Source organism: Vipera berus (genome assembly GCF_964194415.1).
Source record: "Vipera berus genome assembly, chromosome: 1".
In the NCBI taxonomy this organism is placed as follows: Eukaryota; Metazoa; Chordata; class Lepidosauria; order Squamata; family Viperidae; genus Vipera; species Vipera berus.
This window is the reverse complement of record NC_138202.1, coordinates 14,958,529-14,981,454: the sequence shown is the minus strand read 5'-3', so window position 1 is coordinate 14,981,454 and position 22,926 is coordinate 14,958,529. Positions and strand designations below refer to the sequence as shown.

The window sequence follows — 22,926 nt, the reverse complement described above, 5'->3', positions numbered from 1 at the left end:
TTGCTCTTTTTAATGTATGTCCCAATAAATGTGGTTTTGATGGCGTGGTCGTTTTGGCCTTTCCCTAATCTCCCTCCCTGACCTTTATGATTTTATCTTACCTTATACAGTACCTATGTTCTCACTTAGGCAATATGTACTATCATTATCTACTTTTTGAGATCTACTTTTAATTTCCTTCTTGCCATTGTATGATCTTTTCGCCATTTCATTCCACTTTTATTCATTGCCAGTTGTCTGCCTTTCAGCATTTTCCTCCTGCCCACTCCTTTTCTTAATAACCAAGCCTGCTTTTATTCCTGGCCCTTGAAACGGTAGGCTGAACTGAGCAACAGGAACATAGCATTGCTTTTAAATCTTTCCACAACCGTCATTCATTCTTTTAACATCAAGGGTGGTGGTTTTTTGAGGGGTGGGTGGGTGGGGTTTTTTTTTGGTGCTTTCCAATAAAGCTTGTATCTCAAATTCTTTTTAAGAGAGAAATGAAGTGATGTTTTTAAAATTGTTATTTATTTATATCCCGCCTTTATTAGTTTTATAAATACCTCAAGGCAGTGAACATACCTAACACTTCTTCCTCTTCTTCTTATTTTCCCCACAGCAACAACAATTCTGTGAGATGAGCTGGGTTGTGAATCACTGGCCCAATGTCACCAGCCAGCTTTCATACCTGAGATGGAACTAGAACTCACAGTTTCCTGGTGATTAGCCCAAAGGTGCCCAGCCAGCTTTCAGGCTAAGGTCGCACTAGAACTCACAGCTTCCCAGTTTCTAGCCTGGCCTACACAAGGGGTAGGCAGCCTAGGCCAGGGGTAGGCAACCTCGGCTCTTTTATGACTCATGGACTTCAACTCCCAGAATTCCTGAGTCAGCTAGGCTGACTCAGGAATTCTGGGAGTTGGTCCATGAGTCATAAAAGAGCCGAGGTTGCCTACCACTGACCTAGGCTCTTTTATGTCTCGTGGACTTCAGCTCCCAGAATGCCTGAGCCAGCCATGCTGAGAGGAAAGGGAGAGGTTTCCAAGTTGAGCCATGCTGGCTCAGGCATTCTGGGAGTTGAAGTCCATGAGTCATAAAAGAGCCAACTTTGCCTACCCCTGGCCTAGACCAAAGTGGCTCTTAGGTCTGCTATTGCAATTCAGCCTAAGAAGAGCATTCAGCATTAAAGAGGTTTTCCCCTTGAATCCCTAAAGTGTGAGACTGTTTATGGGACAGTAATGAGTTTTTGGACTCCAGAAGATGGTAGAGGACAAGAAGGCCTGGAGGAACGTCCATAGGGTCGCGATGGGTCGGACACGACTTCGCAGCTAACAACAACAACAACAATGAGATTTTAAAAAAACAACCCACATACATATTCTTTCCATGTGCCATGGCACACACCTTTGATATTTACTCTTTCTGTATATTTAGAAAATTCAGAAAGATTAGCTGCAGATTATTTGCAAGACCTGCCCTCAGAAGCTATGTATTCTAAGCCCAGTGAATCACTTGATCAACTGTAGGAATGTTGAAGACATTTGTATAGCGTGCATTTGGATGTTAACATTCGATTTCTCATTTTAGTACTCAAAAACTCAGCCACTGAACATTGCACTTTGAATATTTCAAGGCAATGTAAACAAATTCTTCACAGGGATGTGCATCATTTGTGAAATTTATTTAGATACGCTTTGGAGAAAAATGAGTAATAATAAAATGCATTGGGTCAAACTGCAAACATAAATGTACTATGACTGGATAAAAAGTCACCCCCGTTTTGTATGTCCTTTTTAAAAACAAAAGACGCCATCAGGTTAGTCCTGGCATTTTCAAAAAGAAAAATAAGAAAATGAGAGAAATTAACAGATAGCATAGTCCAAAGATTTACTTTTGACCTTAGGTCAAGGAGCATTTTGCTTTGCTGGGAAAAGTGATGGCTCTTAATAACACAAGAATGACGTGGCTACTAGCTCAGATCAAAGGTCTGGTTGTCTCTGGAAACAAAATAGAAAGATAATGTGTTCCCGCACTGCCACTATTATTATACAGAGCAGAGCCATCCAAAGGATCAAAGGGTGCCAATACAGTCAATATGATAGCCATAACCATCTGCCTGTTCGCCCTCCCCAGCACTATGGATATCCTGCTTCAGAACTGATATACTGAAACATCTTTATAGCCTGTGAGAGGACAGTCTGCCTGAAAATTGACCAGCACCTGGGCTGTTGGTGCCCTCTCCCTTTAACACAGACCTGGGCATTTTATAGCCTATGGGCCACATCCACCCGCAGGCAGTCCCAGTCTGACTCACAGTGTTGGGGGCTTGGAATGGGGCGTCAGCAACATCGGCATCAGGAGTGGGGTATCGTTGCGGCATCGGTGCAGGTGGTGTGGTGCATTAGTGGAGGACAGGGCATTGGTACAGCAATGGTGCTGGGGGATGGGGAGGTGGGTAGTGGCGGATGTTGGGGATGGAGCATCAGTGTGATGTTGGCGAAAGGGGTGGCTTGGCATCAGAAGAAGGCGAGGTGACAGTGCAATGACAGCAGCAGCTGGGAAGCAGGGCTGTGGCCTTCCACAATAGTGCCAACTTTTCATGCGACCCCTTTGGGGAAATTAATTGCCCACCCCTGCTTTAAGACATCTCCCTAGCTACCCCAGCAACTGAGGGCTATAAAAGCTGAGCAGAGAGGTAGCTGGGGGCGGTGGCGTGGTAGTGAGAGGGGAGGTGGATTGTGTTTGTTTGGGAAACTAAAACAGCCTGAAGGAGTCTGAAGCCTGTGTTTAGACTGCTGCATCACTGCAGGAAGTCAGGTCAACCATTCTACTTGGAAACTGCTTCTGGACTTTGTGCCTCAGGTGGAAAAAAAAAAGAAACTTTGATTTTGGGTTTTACCGATTAGATAGATTTGTTGTTATAGAAAGTGCTAGTTCAGGGGTAGGCAACCTTGGCTCTTTTATGACTCGTGGACTTCAACTCCCAGAATTCCTGAGCCAGCCATGCTGGCTCAGGAATTCTGGGAGTTGAAGTCCACGAGTCATAAAAGAGCCAAGGTTACCTACCCCTGGGCTAGTTTATACTAGTGTGTAAAGTTGAGGTTTGATGCTATTATCTTATTCTACTGCACCAAAGGGAGTCGTAAGTCAATGGCTTTTCTTTCTTTTTCCCCTTTTCCTTACACTTTTCCATTCCCTCCTCTCTCCCTTATTTTTCCACATTTTTTCTTTAGTATTTTTGTATTTTATATTATAAACTAATTTTAAAAATCGGGGGAGGGGAAAAGGAAGTCAGATCAACCAATCAGCATGAAGGATGTCTGTTTCTGCACAATGCATAGTTGAGAGTTGGAAGGTGCGCATCAGACCCTCTGCAAACTATGCTTACCCATCAACCTTATTGCAGCATACCTCTGTGTGCAGTTGTGGACAAGTCTAAATCAAACTTAAAGCAAACAGTTGTTCTGTAAAAATAGGGCTCACAAAGAGAAGTAATGGAGGAACAGGAGTTGTAGTAGAATTGGGGAAGAGTGGTATAGGACAGGGCTTTTCAACCAGTGGTACGGGTACCACCTGTGGTTCATTGGCACCTAGCAGGTGGTACGCGACCATCCTAGAAAAGTGGTAGCGAGGGAGGGGAATGAGCTGAACCGGTGGTAGCATCGTACAAGCCTGGGCGAGAGACGGCTGCAGGGCTGTCAGGGCTCAGTGGAAGCGCCAGGATCCAGCTGAACCTCGGTGCTGATCCTGGCATGTCTGCTGAGCCCAGAAGAAGCGCCGATCAGCTGGAATGTTGCAGCATCTCCAGGTTCTTGTGATTTACATTCAGATGCTTGGCAACTGATTCATATTTATGATGGTCACAGTGTCCCAGGGTCATGTGAAGTGACCTAAACCTGCTACAACCACCCAGCAGAGGGGGGGGGGAAATAAAAACCAAACACCCCCCCTGCCCCCTTGGTGCGAATTCTCAACAGAAATGCTCACAACAATGAAAACCTCAGACAGGAGGAAGAGCGCTGCTGGGCGGGCAGGTAGGTGTCTTGCTCGGCTGTGGCTTGGGGGGCATTTTTTTCAGTACCATTGTAACTTCGAACAGTCACTAAGCAAACTGCTGTAAGTTGAAGACCACCTGTACTTCATCACTTTTTTCCTTGTTTTTGGTCATCATGTTTTTGACACCTTGCTAGGTGACTGGTGGTACTCGGATGTTGCCATGTTCTAAAAGTGGTACAATGGGTGACAAGGTTGAAAACCCCTGGTATAGGAAACAGGGACTACTAGCCTTTGAGTGCTTGTGTGTATAATGCCCAGAGGCCAGGTTTGCTTGTGTTCACTCTCTGGAGTTTCAGAGCCCACTGAGCTGCATGTACAGGTAGTCCTTGACTTACAACAGTTCATTTAGTGACTGAAGTTACAACGGCACTGAAAAAAGGGACATAATCATTTTTCACACTTACGACCATTGCAGCATCTTCATGATCAAAATTCGGATGCTTGGCAACTGATTCATATTTATGACGGTTGCAGTGTCCCGTGGTCACGTGATCCCATTTTGCGACCTTCTGACAAGCAAAGTCAACGGGGAAGCCAGATTCACTTAACCGTGTTACTAACTTTACAACGGCAGGGATTCACTTTACAACTGTGGTAAGAAAGGTCATAAAATGAGGCCAAGCTCACTTAACAAATGTCTCAGTAACAGACATTCTGGGCTCAGTTGTGGTCGTAAGATGAGGAATGCCTGCACATAAAAGAACCCATGGCCATTGACATCAGTCCAAGCAAGTTTAAATGTGTATGGCACAATTGCCCTCCAAGAATATCTGAAGGATTATATTACCCTAGAAACACTAATTTTCCATTGTGACTCTTGTTCTAAGCAACTATTTGGCCAAAGAGAAGAAGGAACAGGCTATCCAATTAGTTTCTAAAATAAATAAGAACACAAAAGGTAGTAAAGGAAACAGAGGATTCAAACAAATGAAAGCTCTACAACCCATCCCACTCTTCCCCCTTCTTATAAAATGTATTGGAGGCACTTTATTTGGTTCTGGGCAAAGAAAAGGTCTTTTCAAAGGGAAACATCCTGCACATATGGAACTCATGGCCACAAGAGATTTCTAAAACTACCAGGTTTTAGTCATTCTTGTGGCTATACAGCTGGTCCATACACGTTCAGAGATCATATAATATGTCATTAAAAGCAACAGCTGTGAACCGTGCAGGAGAAAAATGCATCCAGTTGGTCCAGTGGTCAACAGGATGCTTCTCTTAGATCATCATTTGGTTTGTTCCAACAGTTATTATGTGTCCTTATAAATTCATGGATCCTGGCTGTGCAAGTAGTCCTACAAGTAGTCCTCAACTTGTAATTGTAATTGAACCTGGAATTATGGTTGCATGTCATACCAGTCTTTAAGCAGATCATCAGATGACTGCACCTGTTAAGACTGATTTGCACTTTGACCTATATTCCGTTTCACTTGCAGCTTGAGAAAGAAAAGGGAGGAGGTGGGATGGAATGCAAGAGGGGTGGAGAATTTGCCTCTGAGCATCGCTGGTTCCCATGGGACAATGCTCCAACCCAAGGACACATCGATCAGGAGGACTAGCGTGGCTCAGTGGTTCTCACAACAACATGAACAGAAGTGATGGGTGGGTGTAATGGACTGTGGGTGGCCCATAGGGAAAGTGGGGAATTAACTCTGCTAAGCTTTTGTGCAGGAAATCCAGAGCTGGTTTCGCTTCGTCTGTCCCAATATGGTTTATTCAGTAAAGTTTATACGCTTGGTAAATAAAATAATGTCCCAGGAGTTTCTTTTACTGGATCCGACAACTGGATAGTTGACAAAAGTCCAATTTTACAACCTTTTTTGTGGCAGTTGCTAAGTGAACCCATTGTCTTCAATAGATGTTATTTTGCTGGGAATTGGAAGTAAATGGTTTCCAGGGGGGAAAAGTGTAAATCATAGTCATGTGACTGAGGGATGCTGCAAGGGGTTGTAAATAAGGGTCAGTTCCTGAGCACCAAAAATGTGATCACGTGACAGTGGAGGAGTGACTGTTGCAACTTGGCATTGGTATTGTAAAAACACCTTTTTTTAAGGCCTATCATAATTCTGAACTACAGTAATTGTAATGTGATAGATTTTCCCCCAATGCCAGTGAGTTTCAGGATAAGCAATGTATCCTTTCTACTTTCTCAAAATTAGAAATGGTTCCTGATTAGCTCTACGCCCTCTGCTAGACACTAGGCTGAAATGGAGCGTTGTGGTTTGCTTGACTCAGCATGATACAAAAAAAAAAAAGCAGAGAGCACCTTAGCAAGTTGTCGGAACTGTAGAAAGCCACAATATAGGATGGATTGTTGATCTGAGTGTACAGCAGGGGTCTTCAAACTTGGCCCTTTTATGACTTGTGGACTTCAACTCCCAGGGAAGCTGGCTGAGGAATTCTGGGGGTTGAAGTCCACAAGTCATAAAAGGGCCAGGTTTGAAGACCCCTGCTGTACAGTAGTAAATTATGCAAACAGAGTAGTTGTGTTTGTTAACCAGATTTAAGATTAAGCTGCTGTTTGAATCCAGTTTTTCTATTTCTTTTCTTCACCTATCAATGAAATTGGAACTCACCTACCAATTTTCACTTGGGCACCCTCTGTAGAACAGAAATCACACAGTATCAGGAAGGGAGGGAGGAAGGAAGGAAGGAAGGAAGGAAGGAAGGAAGGAAGGAAGGAAGGAAGGAAGGAAGGAAGGAAGGAAGGATATGGTTACAAACAATCCCTGCCATTTTTCCCCAGCTATAGTATTAAAGAGGTCTGGCACCAAAGTGTCTAGCATCAATATGTCTCAAATCAGAATATGCCTGCTCATTTTACCAACCTTGATTAAAAAGGTAAGTGGTCTGCATTTGTACATGTTATGAGGAAAAAAGCAGACGCCTTGGATTTCTGATTCTTGCTCTGCTTTAATTCTTGACTCTTTAGTTCAGACTGGTTTAAATAGTTTTAATTTTGAACTGTAAAGTCGCAAGTCATACAAGTGGCACAAACTCAGCAGCTTTCTAAAGAACTCGACAGCACTTGATTTCCACACACATAAACCACCTTTATGCCTCTGCATGCATGGTTTTGGGAATACCACAAATGCACATGTACAAATGAATTCTATACAAACATAAATCCACCAGGGGCTATTCTGTGGCTTGGTTTATGTGCAGTTCACTCACTTACTGGATTTATCGAATGACTGAGTTTGTACAATGTATTAGCTTATACAGTACTGCATTGCTGTGCTGTGTACCAGGCTAACAATACATGGATGTTAAGCAGCTTCACAATGCAGTGGCTTGATGGCAGTGCACCTTGGTTTGCCCATGTACCACTGGTAGCGCTCCCCTGGTTTCCAGTTGGTTTTCAGGTGCAATCCACAGGGCTGGTTGTCATTTTTAAAGTCCTTCAAATCTCAGGATCTGGATCTCCTAATCCCATTAACAACTGACTTTCCAATAAGATCTGGTGCTCTTTTGTCTTTTTTGCTACGGATCTTCAGGGATCACAAAAGAAAGTCTCAATTACTGCCTGTTGTAATACTGTCGCTTTGTGAGGTAGTCCAAAAACAAAAAGCACTCCCCCCAAATGTTAGCTCTAATTTTATTGTATTACGAATGAAGGCAAATATACATGTCCCAGTATAATGTTGCAGGATCGGTCACCGGGACCAGAGGTTTCGTCTTCCGGGTTTTCAAACGCCTGCTGGAGTCCATCTTCAGGGAACTTCCCTCTAGCAAAGTGTGTGCTTTGGGCTATTCTGTGTGTGGTATTTATACGGTGCCTGTTGTATGTGGCTTTTTAGATGTTGATTGGGTTATTGATGCCTGACTATTAAGGCATTGGCAGTTGTTTCCTTGCATTGCCAAGCCCTCCAAAGGGCTTGATAAGCTGGGGGTAAATCAGCACTTCTGTTGACTGACGAGGGGCCCATTTCCCAGGCTTCCATCACTTCCCTGGCTGTTTTTGTGCCTGCTTGTCCAACAATCTTAGTAGCTGCAAAATTGAATCTATGTCCTTCTTCATTGCAGTGTGAGGCTACCAATGAGTTTGGTCTCCTTGTCTGGCTGTTCATGTTCTTACTATCTATTACTTTTAACAGAATATTACATGCTTAAAAGTACATCTCCCCCCACCACACACACACACTTTTACAGTCCAGGAAACTAGGGAGAGTCTCTTCTGATATTATTACCGTACCTCCATTGTTTCCGAGGGCTCAGCTGCTTCTTATCTGATATTACTTAGTCTGAGGCTCTTCTCCTGTCTCCGAAGTCATCCCACATACCATTAAAAGAACTTAATCTCCCTCCCCAAACCCTTACAGTGCCTTCCTTCCCTTTGGGGAAAGTTGTTAAAAATAAATTATTCCTCCATGCCTTGGGGGTTGGGAAGCTGCAATTTTTCTTCCTTGGACATTTCCCTTTTGTTTAGCCAGTAATGATTATTCTTGGTGTTAGATGCTTTTATTAGCCTTTTTATCTTTTTTAGATTTTCATCCCTTTATTACTCTATAAGTGACTCGAGGCAGTGAACATCCCTAATGCTCCATCCTCCTCCTATTTTCCCAACAACCATGTGAGTTGGGTTGGGCTGAGACACAGTGGCTGGCCCAAAGTCACCCAGCTGGCTTTTATGCCTAAGGCAGAACTAGAATACCGTCTCCTGGTTTCTAGCCTGGTGCCTTAGCCACTAGACCAGGGGTCTTCAAACTTGGCCCTTTTATGACTTGTGGGCTTCAATTCCCAGAATTCCTTGGCCAGCATGAAGCCCACCCATCTTCAAGTTGTTGAAGTTTAGAAACACTGATCCAGAGGGCCGTAAGCTGGAGACGCAGCATGGCCGGTGGCCTGTGTCTGAAGTCCAAAGCTCTGAAAGGAGCTGGATTGCTTTGCCTTGGTCTTCAGGCTGCTAATCTGCTATTACAAAGGGGGCCTGTTTGTATAGTTGCTGGTTGTTCTCTGTGGTTTTCTTTTATTTGTTATGGAATGTTGTTAAGGGCAGCACAGTGCTTGCTTTTATGCAGGGCTCTTTCAAGAGAGAAGGTGACATCTGTGTACTATGAAACCTCTTTTTTGTATAACCTTTACCTGGTTATCAAAAGCAACATTTTTCAAGCAAAGTGCTCAAATAGGCTACCTTGCAGAATGCATCCAAAATCCAGGGGGCTCACAGATTTTGGCCATGTGATCTGTATTTTCAACTGTTCTGTGACAGTTTCCAAGCCAGTCTTGCAATCCCTCCTTCCCTCCCCCATCCAGCAGCAGCCACTTAACTTCAGAAAGGGGAGGGGAGGAATAGGAAATAACAGGGAGGAAGGAAATCCTACACACCCTTTCTGGTCCACATTGCCCCTCTGTAATCTCCCAGACCTGTGCCACCTCCCACACTCCATCCCTGACACATACACCCGTCACACATTCCCAAGCATGACTTTTCCAACCTCCGTAACATCTCTTGCATGCACCCTTCCTGTCTACATGGCATCTATCACAGCCCTCTTGACCCCCACATAGCCTTCCTGATCCTGACAACCAGCCTGCACGACCTACCCTGACTTGCACTGCATCTATCATGCACTCTTCTTGACCCACAATACTTCTCACCCTCCCTGGCATATCCTTCCCAACCTGCAGCCCCCATACATCCTCACTTCATCCCCCACCTGGCAGAGGGAGGTAGATAGATAATGACAGGACAGGGTGGGAGTGTATTGGACAACTGAAGGCAGCATGCATGTTTTCGACTCGTTTCCCCCCCCAAAAAAATATAATCTTGTGAGGTGGGTAGACCTGAGAGGGAGTAACTGGCCTCAAATCATCATGCTGGCTTTGATGCCTAAGGGAGGACTAGAACTTGCGGTCTTCTGGCCTCTAAGCCAGCCCCTCAAAGTGACTCTCCCCTTCATTACTCATAAACATTTTTCTTTTAAATACAGTTGTTAGTTGTCCAAAGTAATCCGACACCCCAAACCATTTCCTTTTGTTCTTGCTGTCATTTCCATGACCTTGACTGTTCTGATGAGGAAGTGCCATCTTGTGGAGGCATGTTGGGACTCACCCACATTTCCATTTGTGTCTTCTGATTTCTTGGAAAAAACACCACACCCACCCATAAGTTAATCAGCTGCTGCCAGAAGCTCAGTTAAACCAACCGTATATTCCTTCCTTCTCTTTTTAACCATCTTGATCATTAATCCTTTCAAGTAATCGGAGTCACTTAGGTAAGATGAGCAGTGAAGGAATTTGATAAACATAAGAAATGTCTTAAAAGCTGATTTCATTTTTTACTTTTGTCCCTTCTCACAAAATTCTTCAAAGGTTTAACAAATCTCTTTTTTGTAAATCCAATATACCCAGATCACTCTTTTGCTTTATTTGTATACCCTTTTAATTATTAAGACAAAAGTCATTTTCAGTTGTATATCCAGTGTAGCATCTTTTTCCGTATCATTCTTATAGCCTTTCCTTTTAAAATCCACTTTCAGATCCATCTTGCTGGTGCTTCCTCTTCCGTAACATCTTTTAAACATAGTCTATCAGGGCAGACACTTTGAAAATTAATTTGAGTTCATTGTTCAAAAAGATATCTTAATAGGTTCAATATTAAGGTGTTTTGCTTCATTATATATTAATAAATAAAATTTGAGTGTTTTTCTCCTTTAATTGAGGACCCAGATTGTTGGGGGCAATTAAGCTGACTTTGTAATAATGCCGCTTGGGGGGGTGTAAGCCCTAATAAGCAGGCATATACATAGAATGAAGGCTACTGCTAAGTTTGTAAGCCGCCCTGAGTCTTCGGAGAAGGGCGGGATATAAATGGAATTTTAAAATAATTGCACTGAAACCTTTAGTTCCTCTGGTTCGCTCTAGTGCAGAGGTCCCCAGCCTTTTGGGCATCAAGGACTGGTTACGTGGAGAGAGGTTTTGCCGCAGATGGGGGTGGTGGTGGTGGTTTTGTGTGCTGCCCGCATCCCGCGGGTGGGGCTTTCCTTGTTTGTGTGGACCAGTTGCTGGTATGCCATGGCCCAGGACCGGTCCACGGACTGGGGGTTGGGGACCCCTGCTCTAGTGTCCAGTCTTCAAAGTTCCATCTTTTTTTTTAAAGAATTAAAAATAGAAGCATTTTCCCACAGGAAGAATTCTTATAATTAATCCCAAAATCTTATTTCAAATTCATCTGGACCTCTAGTCAATTTGTAACTTTTCAGAATGAAAGTTCTGATCGCAATTTTGCTGTTTATTCCAAAATAATGTTATTCTACTATTCTTACACTTGTGTTTAAAACTTTTGCTAAGGAGGAAGAAAATTCACCTGGTGTTGTAAAACTTGTTGATCCAAGGATCCTAACAGCTGAGAAGCAATCAACAAACTCTTTCTGAAAGTGATTAGAAAAGGGAGGAACATCCTTAGAAAAGGTGTCAATGGTGGTTTGAGTGAAGGTGGCTAAGTTGCTTCTTGTTTCGGAGCTCTAAAATAGCAAATTGAGCAGAGCCAAATGGCAGGATAAAGAATGGACAAGTAGAGGACTTAAAAACTATAGCTAGAAGCTATATAGATGGGACCACTCTAAAGCCAACAAGGAATTGACAAATCACAATACAGGTAGTCCTCAACTTACAACAGCTCATTTAGTGACAGTTCAACGTTATAACAGCATTGAAAAAAAGTGACTTATGACCATTTTTTCACACTTAAAACCATTGTGGCATCCCTGTGGTCACGTGACCAAAATTCAGGCACTTGGCAACTGATTCATGTGATCATTTTTTGGCGCCCTTTTGGCAAGCAAAGTCAAATGGGGGAGCCAGATTTACTTAACAACCGTGTTACTAGCTTTTCAACTGCAATGATTTACTTAACAATTCTGACACAAAAGGTCATAAAATGGGAGGGGGGAGCACTCACTTAACAAATGACTCATTTAGTACCAGAAATTGTGGTCATAAGTCGAAGACTACCTGTTTCCAGAATGGGAGGCAATAGAAAAGGAAAAAAGGGATAACACTTTTGAGTCAGCCTTCTTCATTTTTATACTTTGTAAATGTGTTTGACTTTAAATCCTGTAATTATTAGCTGGAAACAAGCCATAAGCAAAATCAACTTGGGCTCCAGATACAATCTGCAATTTATTTATTTATTTATTTATTTAGTTATATTTATATACCGCCCTATTCCCTGAGGACTCAGGGCGGTTTACAGGGAATTAAAAATCCAAAATACAAAAATTAAGAAACAAATTAAAAAATATTAAATTAACCCTGTAGTCAGTTAAAAAGAACCCCAAATTAAAAATTCCTCCTCAGTCTGGGCCCGAGAGCTCGAAGAGCCAGGTCTTCAGGCCCCGGCGGAATGATCGAAGGTCGGGGGCAGTTCTCAGCTCCACCGGCAGCTGGTTCCAGAGGGCAGGCGCTCCCACCGAGAAGGCCCTATCCCTGGGTGTCACCCGCCGGCAGTCTCTTACCGGCGGGACCCTGAGCAGACCCTCCCTGTGGGAGCGCACTGGGCGAAGGGCATTTGATGCCGGCAGCAGGTGTTCCCTCAGATATCCCGGACCCAGGCCATGTAGGGCTTTATAGGTGATAACCAGCACCTTGAATTTCACCCGGAGGGCAACCGGAAGCCAATGCAGCTCACGGAGTACAGGTGTTACATGGGAGTATCGGGAAACCCCCATTACAACTCGCGCGGCCGCATTCTGCACCAGTTGAAGCCTCCGAGTGGTCTTCAAGGGCAGCCCCATGTAGAGAGCGTTACAGTAGTCCAAACGGGAGGTCACAAGCGCATGAGTAACTGTGCGTAGGGCGTCTCGGTCCAGATAGGGACGCAACTGGCGCACCAGGCGAACCTGGGCGAAAGCCCCCCTGGTCACGGCTCCTATATGGTCTTCGAAATTGAGCCGTGAATCCAGGAGGACGCCCAAGTTGCGAGCCCTATCGACGGGGGGTAACACCTCACCCCCCATCATTAAGGATGGAATAACTTGGTTAACCCGAGATGCCGATATGCACAGCCACTCAGTCTTGGCGGGATTGAGACGAAGCCTGTTTCTCCCCATCCAGACCTGAACCGCCTCCAGGCACCGGGACATCACGGAGAGGGCATCACTGGGTTGGTTCGGGGTGGAAAGAAAAAGTTGGGTATCATCAGCGTACTGATGATACCCCACCCCAAAACCACGAATGATCTCGCCCAGCAGCTTCATATAGATGTTGAACAGGAGAGGCGAGAGAACCGACCCCTGAGGGACTCCACAAATGAGAGGCCTCGGGGCGGATCTCTGCCCTCCTGTCAACACCGACTGCGAGCGGCCCTGGAGGTAGGAGGAGAACCACCGTAAAACGGTGCCTCCCACTCCCAGCCCCCTGAGACGCCGCAGTAAGATACCATGGTCGATGGTATCGAACGCCGCTGAGAGATCTAATAGGACCAGGACAGAGGAGCAACCCCTGTCCCTAGCCCTCCAGAGATCATTCACCAGCGCGACCAATGCCGTCTCCGTGCTGTGTCCGGGCCTGAAGCCCGATTGGTACGGGTCCAGATAATCAGTTTCCTCCAGGAACAGAGGGAGCTGATGCGCCACCACACTCTCAACAACCTTCGCCAGAAAGCGAAGGTTGGAGACTGGACGGTAGTTGTTTAAAACAGCCGGGTCCAAAGCAGGCTTCTTGAGAAGGGGTCTCACCACCGCCTCCTTCAAGGCGGCAGGAAAGACACCCTCCTTCAAGGAAGCAGTTATTACTGCATGGAACCAGCCTCGTGTTCCTTCCCGAGCCGCATAAGCTAGCCAGGAGGGGCACGGATCCAACAAACAGGTGGTGGTGCTCAGTCTCCCCATGATCCTGTCCACATCATCAGGGGAAACAGGGTCGAACTCATTCCAGATAACGTGCTCAAGACCGCCTGATTCCTCCACATTAGACTCTGCCCAGTCAGAGTCCAAGCCGGTCCGGATCCGAGCGATTTTGTCCGCCAGATGATGACTAAACTCCTCGGCTCGTCCCTGCAAGGGATCCTCTCTCACCTCCTGATTAAGGAGGGAGCGAGTCACCCTAAACAGGGCGGCCGGGCGATTATCTGCGGACGCGATAAGGGCGGCAAAGTAGTTAGACTTCGCCGTCCTTATCGCCGCAAGATAAGACCTTATAAAGGTTCTTAACTGCAATCGGTCGGATTCGGATCGGCTGGATCTCCAACCGCTCTCTAGACCTCGTCTCCGCCGCTTCATCTCCCGGAGCTCCACAGAGAACCATGGGGCCCAACGGGATCTGCGTCGGGTCAGAGGTCGCATGGGTACAACGCAGTCGAGTGCCCTGGTGGCTGCCGTTTCCCAGGCCTCCACCAGGGCATCGACTGGGCTGTGGGTAAGGGTGATAGGTATAGGCCCAAGCGCCCTCTGGAACCGATCTGGGTCCATTAGGCGCCTGGGGCGGAACCACCTGGTCGGCTCCGCCGCCCAGCGGCGGGGGATGGCATGACGGAAAACTAGCCTCAGGAGGTAATGGTCTGACCATGACAGAGGGGTGATGGACGGAGAACCCCCTCCCAGATCATCCAACCACTGTCCAGACAGAAACACCAGGTCAAGAGTGTGACCCCCCTCATGAGTTGGGCCCTCAATAACCTGGGTCAGGCCCATGGCTGTCATGGAAGCCATGAACTCCCGAGCTAACTCCGACGACCCTCCCAGTGATGGCAGGTTGAAGTCACCCAGGACTACGAGCCTGGGGAACTCCACCGCCAACCCTGAGAGGGTGTCGAGCAGCTCGGGCAGGGCTGTTGCCACACAGCTGGGCGCCAGGTATGTAAGCAACAAGCCCAACTGAACCCGAGGACCACACCTCAAGAGGAGGGTCTCACTCCCGGCCATCTGGACAATGGTGGCCTCCCGGGGACACAATGTCTCCCGAATAACCACTGCCACCCCACCACCCCTGCCCTGAGCCCGTGGCTGGTGCAGCACCCGGAAACCCGGCGGGCATAACTCGGTGAGAGGCACCCCTCCCTCCGAGCCCAGCCAAGTTTCCGTGATGCACGCTAGATCCGCACATTCCTCCTCAATCCGATCACGGATGAGGGGAGCTTTATTAACTACGGATCTAGCGTTAAAATAGACCAGCCTGAGCTCAGGGGCCTGATCACCCTCATCCCTGGGTAAGAGGGTGCTAACCGGAGGGTTGGAGCGCGCCACCGCTCGAAGATAGCGGGGGCGCGATCCCAGATGTTGATATGACCCTCCTCGCAAACACCTGCTGCCATACCCTATCGCCGTGGGGATTCGATACCCCACCCCCACATTCCCAGCGCCAGCAGCCACCTCCCCCAACCCCGTCCCACCAGGACCTCTAACAGGACCAGACTGAGTGCCGGTTACAAGTTCCCTCCCCATCCCCCCCTCCCTCCCCCTCCCTAACCTCCTAAAATAACCGGCTAAAAATCTGATCAGGGGCCTCTTAGCGCGTCTTAACTCGAGGCCCCTATCCAAGCCCAACCACCTCTCGGAGTCCCAAGGCTTGGGCCCGTCATTAAGGGGAGTATGAAAACAGGCGACAGGTCGCGCCCATGAGGCAGGAACCGCCCTAAGGGCATACAAGTCCGCTTCGGAATAACGATGGATCATATAGCACTCAATTAGTCTCTTGGGGCCGATGTTGAAAATATGGCCAAAGGATTGTTCATTGATGGTACGAAGATGGAAAAAGAACAGGTCCAGTGGGCATATCTCTCAATCTGCAAAGCCATCTCAGCTCTCACCCGAGATGGAGTTCCAAGGGACAACCTCAGCCGTCCTCTCACTCCGGCTGAGGAGTCTAGCTGGAACAGAGAGAGAAAAGGGGAGTCCTAAGCCAGGCCCACCCCAACTGGTCTCCCACACCAGAGAGGTGGTCGCTGACCAGTCCAGAACCGTCCTCCCACCACGGTTCGGTCCCGTCCACACTGGATTATCCATAGGGGGATCTTAGTTCCCATCAGGTATGGAGCTAGCCGTAATGCCTGCCTGTCAACAAAAGAAGTAAGGAACAGGCAGGCCAGGCCTCTGTCAATCCTCACAACGCCAGCCCACACCGCCAGTCGGGGGGGAAGAACAAAACATTCTCTCCCCAATGTCCATCCACCAGTCCAAGCCATCCTTCAACGGCGGAAAGAAGTGATCCCAGCAGTCATGTTGGGTCCTGGAATTCACTAACATGTCCGCCGGGGCCGATGACCAGGCCCACAATCTGCAACCACCATCCGGGAGAAGAAGGAGGCTCCTCGCCACCAAAGAACGGTGTCAGTCAGCAGATGGTCGTAAAAAGGATCTCCATCCGGTGGGGTCGTCGCCGCTGCCCCTCCGACAAGCAGAGGGTATCCACGGCGAACAGGCAGAGGAAAGAAGGCAGGTGAGGCGTCCTGGGCTACACGGCGCTGTAGAGGTGATTGACGCCATAACAGAGCTCAACAGGTCAGCAGAGATTGTCAGCGCTGCTCATTCAGATCAACAGGCCGCTAGCTCGGGGGGGGGAGGCTCAGCGTCATGAAAAGTAGCGTCCAGGAGCCGTTTCAAAGATCCCCCAATCCCTAAAGTCACCTCAATCCGCAAGCAGATAAAAAACAGGCAGACGTCCCGAGTTTCACAGCGAAGCAGCGCTCAGCGCCATAATAGAGCTCAGCAGTTCGGCAGGCAGTTCTCAGTTCTCAGCGCCGCTCGATTGAATCAACAAGCCGCTATTCCGGAGGGGGGGGGGCTCAGCGCTACGAAAAGCAGCACCCAGCAGCTGTTTTGAAAAACCCCCAATCCCAAAGTCGCCTCGGCCAGCAACAGCATGAAATCAGCTCAGCCAGCAGCAGATGAAAAGAAGCAAGGCAGACATCCAGGATTCACAGTATAGCTGCGCTCGGCGCCATCGTGAGGCCGGCAGATCGGCAGACGGCAGATGTTAAAACGCCGCTAATTCAAAGGGGGGGGGCTCAGTGCCACCGAAGACAGCACGTAGCAGCTGTTTTTAGCTCCCCCACCCCCAGAATCGCCTCAACATACCTAGGGCTTCCCGGAGCAAATTCCTTTGGGGCCCTCGAAGAGCGCCCGAAGCTTAAGTTGCGGCCGTCGCCATCTTGGGCAAAAATAAATAAATAAATAAATAAATTGTGACCTCAAGGTCATTCCCATATACCATTACATGATTTGAAAGGCTATTTTCCCATTATAAATAACCAAGGATTCTTGGCTTGTGCATATAATCTACTGTATTGATATTTTATTTTATTTTATTTTAATTCCATTTATATCCCGCCCTTCTCCGAAGACTCAGGGCGGCTTACAAGCTTAGCAGTAGCAGTAGCCTTCATTCTATGTATATGCCTGCTTATTAGGGTTTTCACACACACCCCCAAGCGGCATTATTACAAAGTCAGCTTAATTGCCCCCAACAATCTGGGTCCTCATTTTACCTACCTCGGAAGGATGGAAGGCTGAGTCAACCTTGAGCCTGGTGGGATGCGAACCTCACTAATTGCAGGCAGCTGGTGTTACTTAAGGAGGCATTAGCCCACTGCTCCACCAAGGCTCCACCAAGAGCAAACCAACCTCTAAGTAAGGGAATTGTAGCACTAGGAGGGCCTCAAAGATCATTTTGATCAGGCCTTTGCAACTTGGAGGAAAACTAATTAAACTCCTCTTAAGAAGTGGCTGTCCAGCTCTTACAATCATGACGACTTTCCTTCAGAAGTAACAGCTGGGTGCAGTGCAATAAATCAGTCCTGAAACTGGACACTATTCGTGTATGTCCAGTTTGGGGACAAGAAGAATAGGAAAGGGGTGACATATGCCAGTCTGTTGATCCTTCAACACTGACAAATAAACCACAATATGTGGTTGTTTTTTTATGGGTGAGGATGGCAGGAATAATCAAGATACAGAATTCAAGGTTGTGCCATTCTACTCTGTCATACCAGCCTTTCCGAGAGTGATCTACTTCCACTCCCCTGCATTTTAAAGATCAAACATCTAAAAAAAGAATATTTAGCAAACAAGTAAAAAGATAATTCTTTTTTTTAACAAGATAGTTTAATTATTTCTTAAATAAAAACCCTCACATTTATTTATTTATACTTTTTATATACAAATAAGTAGAAAAAGGGAATAGGAGAGTGGATTAGGTAGTGGAACATATTGCTTCATTGCTAGTTCTTCACTAGCTGCATAAGGGACCAACTGAGGGAATGAAGTGGTCAAAGGAAAAGATCTTCCTGTATTTGTGCAAAATATGCTGGGATTGTCAATGTTCGGTCTGAAGAGCAAATAAGAGCCAATTCAAGCTGGTTAAAACAGCTCTCTGGATTTCCATGCTGCCGCACTGTCACGACTCCATCCTATCCTAGCTTGTTCCTTCAGAGATCTCAGTTCACCACAGCCACTGGTTCTCCTTCGTCACGATACTGGTGGTCTCTGGGATTCACCCCAGCTAGTCCGGAAATCGAAACATCATCTGCAAGAGAAATGCAATTCATTCACTCAATTCATAACTTTTCCACATGCCACTTTTTTTTTAAAAAGGTAGTATAATGTAAAAAAGGGATGCGGTGGCTCAGTGGGTTAGGATGCTGAGCTTGTCGATCAGAAGGTCGGCAGTTTGGCGGGTTGAATCCCGAGTGCCGCATAGCAGAGTGAGCGCCTGTTACTCGTCTCAGCTTCTGCCAACCTAGCAGTTCGAAAGCACGTAAAAATGCAAGTAGAAAAATAGGGACCACTACGGTGGGAAGGTAACAGCGTTCCGTGCGCCTTTGGCGTCTAGTCATGCCGGCCACATGACCACGGAGACGTCCTCGGACAAGCGCTGGCTCTTCGGCTTTGAAACAGAGATGAGCACCGGCCCCTAGAGTCGGAAATGACTAGCACGCATGTGCGGGGGAACCTTTACCTTTACCTTTATAATGTAAAATGTTGGGTACAAAGTATAACGTTGAGCCCAACATTTCTGTTGCTGTGAGTTAAGTGAATTTTGCCCCATTTTACGACCTTTCTTGCCACAGTTGTTAAGTGAATCACAGCAGTTGTTAATAACATGGTTGTTAAGGACATCTGGCTTCCCCACTGACTTTGCTTGTCAGAAGTTCGCAAAAGATAAATCACATGATCCTGGGACACTGCAACTGTCATAAATATGGGTCAGTTTCAAAATGTCTGAATTTTGATTACATGACCTTGGGGTTGCTGCGATGGTTGTAAATGTGAAAAACAGTCATAAGTCACTTTTTTCACCGTTGTAATTTGAAATAGTCACTAAATGAACGGTTGTAACTTGAGGACTATCTGTAAACTCTCGCCCATTACATCTTTTGCTTTAATGGGTGTCTGCAGTTTAAATGGACAGCCGGACTTCTGAAATTATTTCCAAATACTTCACAACAGTGATCTCCAATCTTTCCGGCTTTGTGGATCGGCGGATGTGTCTGTGTGTGGGGAGGGGACAAAAGGGATGGTTCCTTGTGAGCAGCGGGTGAGCATATATGCATGTATGCACGTGCAGCTCCATATGTGCAAGTGTTCTGTACCAGCCTGCTACCGGCCCTGCAGAAAAGGCAGGGACAACCCCTTTACAAACGGCAAGAGGCTGGAATTACGCCTGCCAAATTTATAGCTACAAAAACAAACAAGACACGAACCAAGAAACAGGAGCTTTAAGAAACACGAACTATCCAAGCGGTTGCCTTCAGCAAACCAGCCCTCCCCACACATTCCCCTTATATAGAGTTCAGGACGTGGCTTCTCTCTGCCTCCTTCCGAGAAGCCCCATTGCCTTCCTCTGTTTACTCCTAATTGACTGCCTCCTGCGTCGGGCGTCCTTGAACAGGGCCGGCTGTGGGTCATCTTCATCCACGCTGTCAGGCTCACACAGCTGGGTCTCCGTGGTGACCAAGTGGGAGGGGCCTGGCTGAGGGCTCTCATCAGCAAGATCTTCAACCCCCTCAGCAAGGTCTTCAACACCCCCCTCCTCCTCCTCTGAGTCATCCAACCCAACTGCCGAACCCACAGGCTGACCCTGAATCACAACACTATCCCGCACCGCAGGGCCCTTCCCCCGGGTCTGCCAATCCGGATGCGGTCGGGATGGAAATTGTTCATGAAAAGCGGTCACCAACGCAGGGGCATGAACGGCAGTCGCGTCTTCCCAGGTGAAGTCCTCTGGTCCGTAACCTTTCCATTCAATCAGGTACTGGAAACGACCTTTCAGCCAACGGGAATCCCTGATGCTGGTGACCTCGTACTCGGGGGTGCTGCCTCCATCACGAGGTCCTGATGGGGGAGGTTCCGCTCGGCGGAGTGGACAGGCCGGTTGCTTGGGGACCAACAGAGACCGATGAAAGACTGGGTGCACGCGCAGGGAACGTGGCAGTGTTAAGCGATAGGCGACCGGATTGATGACAGCCTCGACTGGGAACGGTCCTAAATATCGGTGATCTAACTTTCTCACCGGCCGTGTTGACGGTAGGTTCCTGGTGAACAACCAGACCCGATCTCCCACCGATAGTAATCCAGGCGGGGCCCTTGTCGCTGACTTGGCCTGCCTGCATGGGATGCAGGAGGTAACATAGGACTGGACGTCGTGTCGGACCCGGGGCCACCAGAAGGTATGGGAGACCAGGTTCAGGGTCTTGAACAGGCCAAAATGCCCCGCCGCCGGGTTATCGTGACACTGGCTGAGGATGAGTCCCCTGAGTGGCCCTCCCGGAACGTAGAGCCGGTCACGATAATACAAGAGTCCATCCGTGACCGTCCAAGGAGAATCTGGCCCCACCTCCTCCTTCCGCTGAGCCACCCACACCTCCTGCTGCTGTGCCTCCTGGATCCGAGCCCGTATATCAACCGGCTCCCGCACCGCAGCAAAAGACTCGACGGGGATCACTGTCCTGGGCAGAAGCTTGTCTTCTACTCGGGAGTATTTGGGCTTCCTGGACAGAGCATCCGCTCTTTTGCCCGCTAGGTATGTACCGAACCCGGAAGTCAAACCTCGCAAAGAAAAGAGACCACCGGATCTGGCGTTGGTTCAAATTCCGAGCGGTCTGCAGGCTTTCCAAATTCTTATGGTCCGTCCGGACCTCGATTTGATGCTGCGCTCCCTCCAGATGATGCCTCCAGGCCTCGAACGCCACTTTGATGGCCAGCAGCTCCTTCTCCCAGATAGTATAATTGCGCTCCGAAGGGTTCAGTTTTCGCGCAAGGGAAGAGGGTACCGCTGGGCGTCGTTGCCTGGAGTAACACCGCCCCAATGGCAATGTCGGAGGCGTCCGCCTCCACAACAAACGGCCGTTGCGGGTCAGGATGCTTCAAGATGGGCTCCTTCATGAAAGCTTCCTTCAAAGTCTGGAAAGCCTGTTGTTCTGGAGCGTTCCACTGGAACCGAGTCTTCTTCTGCAGGAGCCGGGTGAGGGGGGCTGTCAAGGCAGCAAACCCAGGGATGAAAGTTCGGTAATAGTTGGCAAACCCAAGAAGTCGCTGAACATCCTTCACGCGACGCGGGGGTTGCCAACTCTGCAAAGACTCAACCTTACTCGGCTCCATGGCGATGCCCTCAGGAAAAATGCGGTGACCCAGGAAATCGATGGTCACCCAGTAGAACTGGCACTTCTCCAACTTGGCAAACAGCCGATGTTCTCGGAGTCGCTGCAGGACCTGATGGAGATGCTGATGGTGCACCTCACGCGACGGGGAGTAGATCAGGATGTCATCCAAGTAGATCACGACAAACTGATCCAACAAATCCCGGAAAATGTCATTCATGAAATGCTGAAACACAGCGGGGGCGTTGGTCAGGCCAAACGGCATCACCGTGTACTCAAAATGTCCATAGCGAGTATCAAACGCCGTCTTCCACTCATCACCCGGCCGAACCCTGACGAGGTTGTAAGCTCCACGCAGGTCCAGTTTCGTGAAGATCTTAGCCTCCCGGAGTCGGTCCAAGAGTTCGGGGATGAGGGGCAGCGGGTAACAATTGCGCACCGTGATGGTGTTGAGTTTCCTATAATCGCAGCAAAGCCGCAATTCGCCCGACTTCTTTTTGACGAAGAGCACGGGTGCAGACACTGGCGAGGACGAGGGCCGGATGAAACCGTGAGCCAAATTCTTCTCCAGAAAGTCCTGCAATGCAGCCAACCCAGGGTCCGACATGGAGTACAAACGCCCCACTGGGAGAGGCGCATCAGGGACTAAATCAATGGGGCAGTCATAGGGCCTGTGCGGGGGGTAATTGATCCGCCTCTGTCTCACTGAACACATCAGCAAAGTCGGACAGTTCGGGAGGCAAGGAAACCCCTGGGGAACCCTCCACCTGGCCGGCACAGATATAGCGGGAGTGGTCCACGCACTGCAAGCTTGGGAAGGTGACCAAGTTCTGTGACCAATAGATCTGTGGGTCATGTGCCCGGAGCCATGCCAGTCCCAAGACCACGGGGAAATGCAGATCTGAGGTGATATAGAACTGGATGGCCTCCACATGGGAACTGATGGCCATACATAATGTCGCTTCTTTGGGCAAAAAGCAGCCAAATGCCCAGGGTCCCCACAGTAAAAACACAACCCCCCCATCGTCGTCTGTTCATTTCAGTCACCGATAGACGAGACCTGGCGGCACCCAGCTCCATTGCCTCCTCCCTTTGAACTGGGGGCTCACGCACAACAGGGGCTGCAGGGGTCTGTGGGGTGGCACGGCGACTCCTTCGCTGCTGCAACCGAGCATCGATCCGCAGGCAGAGATGGATCAGCCCATTCAGGTCTGAGGGAATATCCACACGGGCCAGCTCATCCAACATCTCCTCCGACAATCCATCCTGGAAGGCATCCACAAGCGCAGCCTCATTCCAGGCGGAATCCTGGCTAAGCAGCCGAAAATCGCTGATATAGCCCTGCCTCAGAGCTT

General features: G+C 48.1%; 2 protein-coding genes across 2 annotated transcripts in view; both read right to left on the bottom strand.

The window, feature by feature from the left end:
- Positions 1-22,926, bottom strand: part of LOC308659844 (uncharacterized protein) — a gene marked incomplete at its 5' end in the record, with an annotated part of 114,889 nt that overhangs the window by 90,361 nt on the left and 1,602 nt on the right. Inside the window, one exon of the mRNA XM_081313872.1 lies at positions 18,937-21,046. Coding sequence (XP_081169998.1) covers positions 19,765-21,046 — 1,282 coding nt within the window. The 3' untranslated portion in view covers positions 18,937-19,764. The remainder of the gene's footprint in view (positions 1-18,936; positions 21,047-22,926) is intronic.
- Positions 18,043-22,926, bottom strand: part of MFSD12 (major facilitator superfamily domain containing 12) — a 29,626-nt gene continuing 24,742 nt past the window's right edge. Inside the window, exon 10 of the mRNA XM_081312546.1 lies at positions 18,043-18,498. Coding sequence (XP_081168672.1) covers positions 18,410-18,498 — 89 coding nt within the window. The 3' untranslated portion in view covers positions 18,043-18,409. The remainder of the gene's footprint in view (positions 18,499-22,926) is intronic.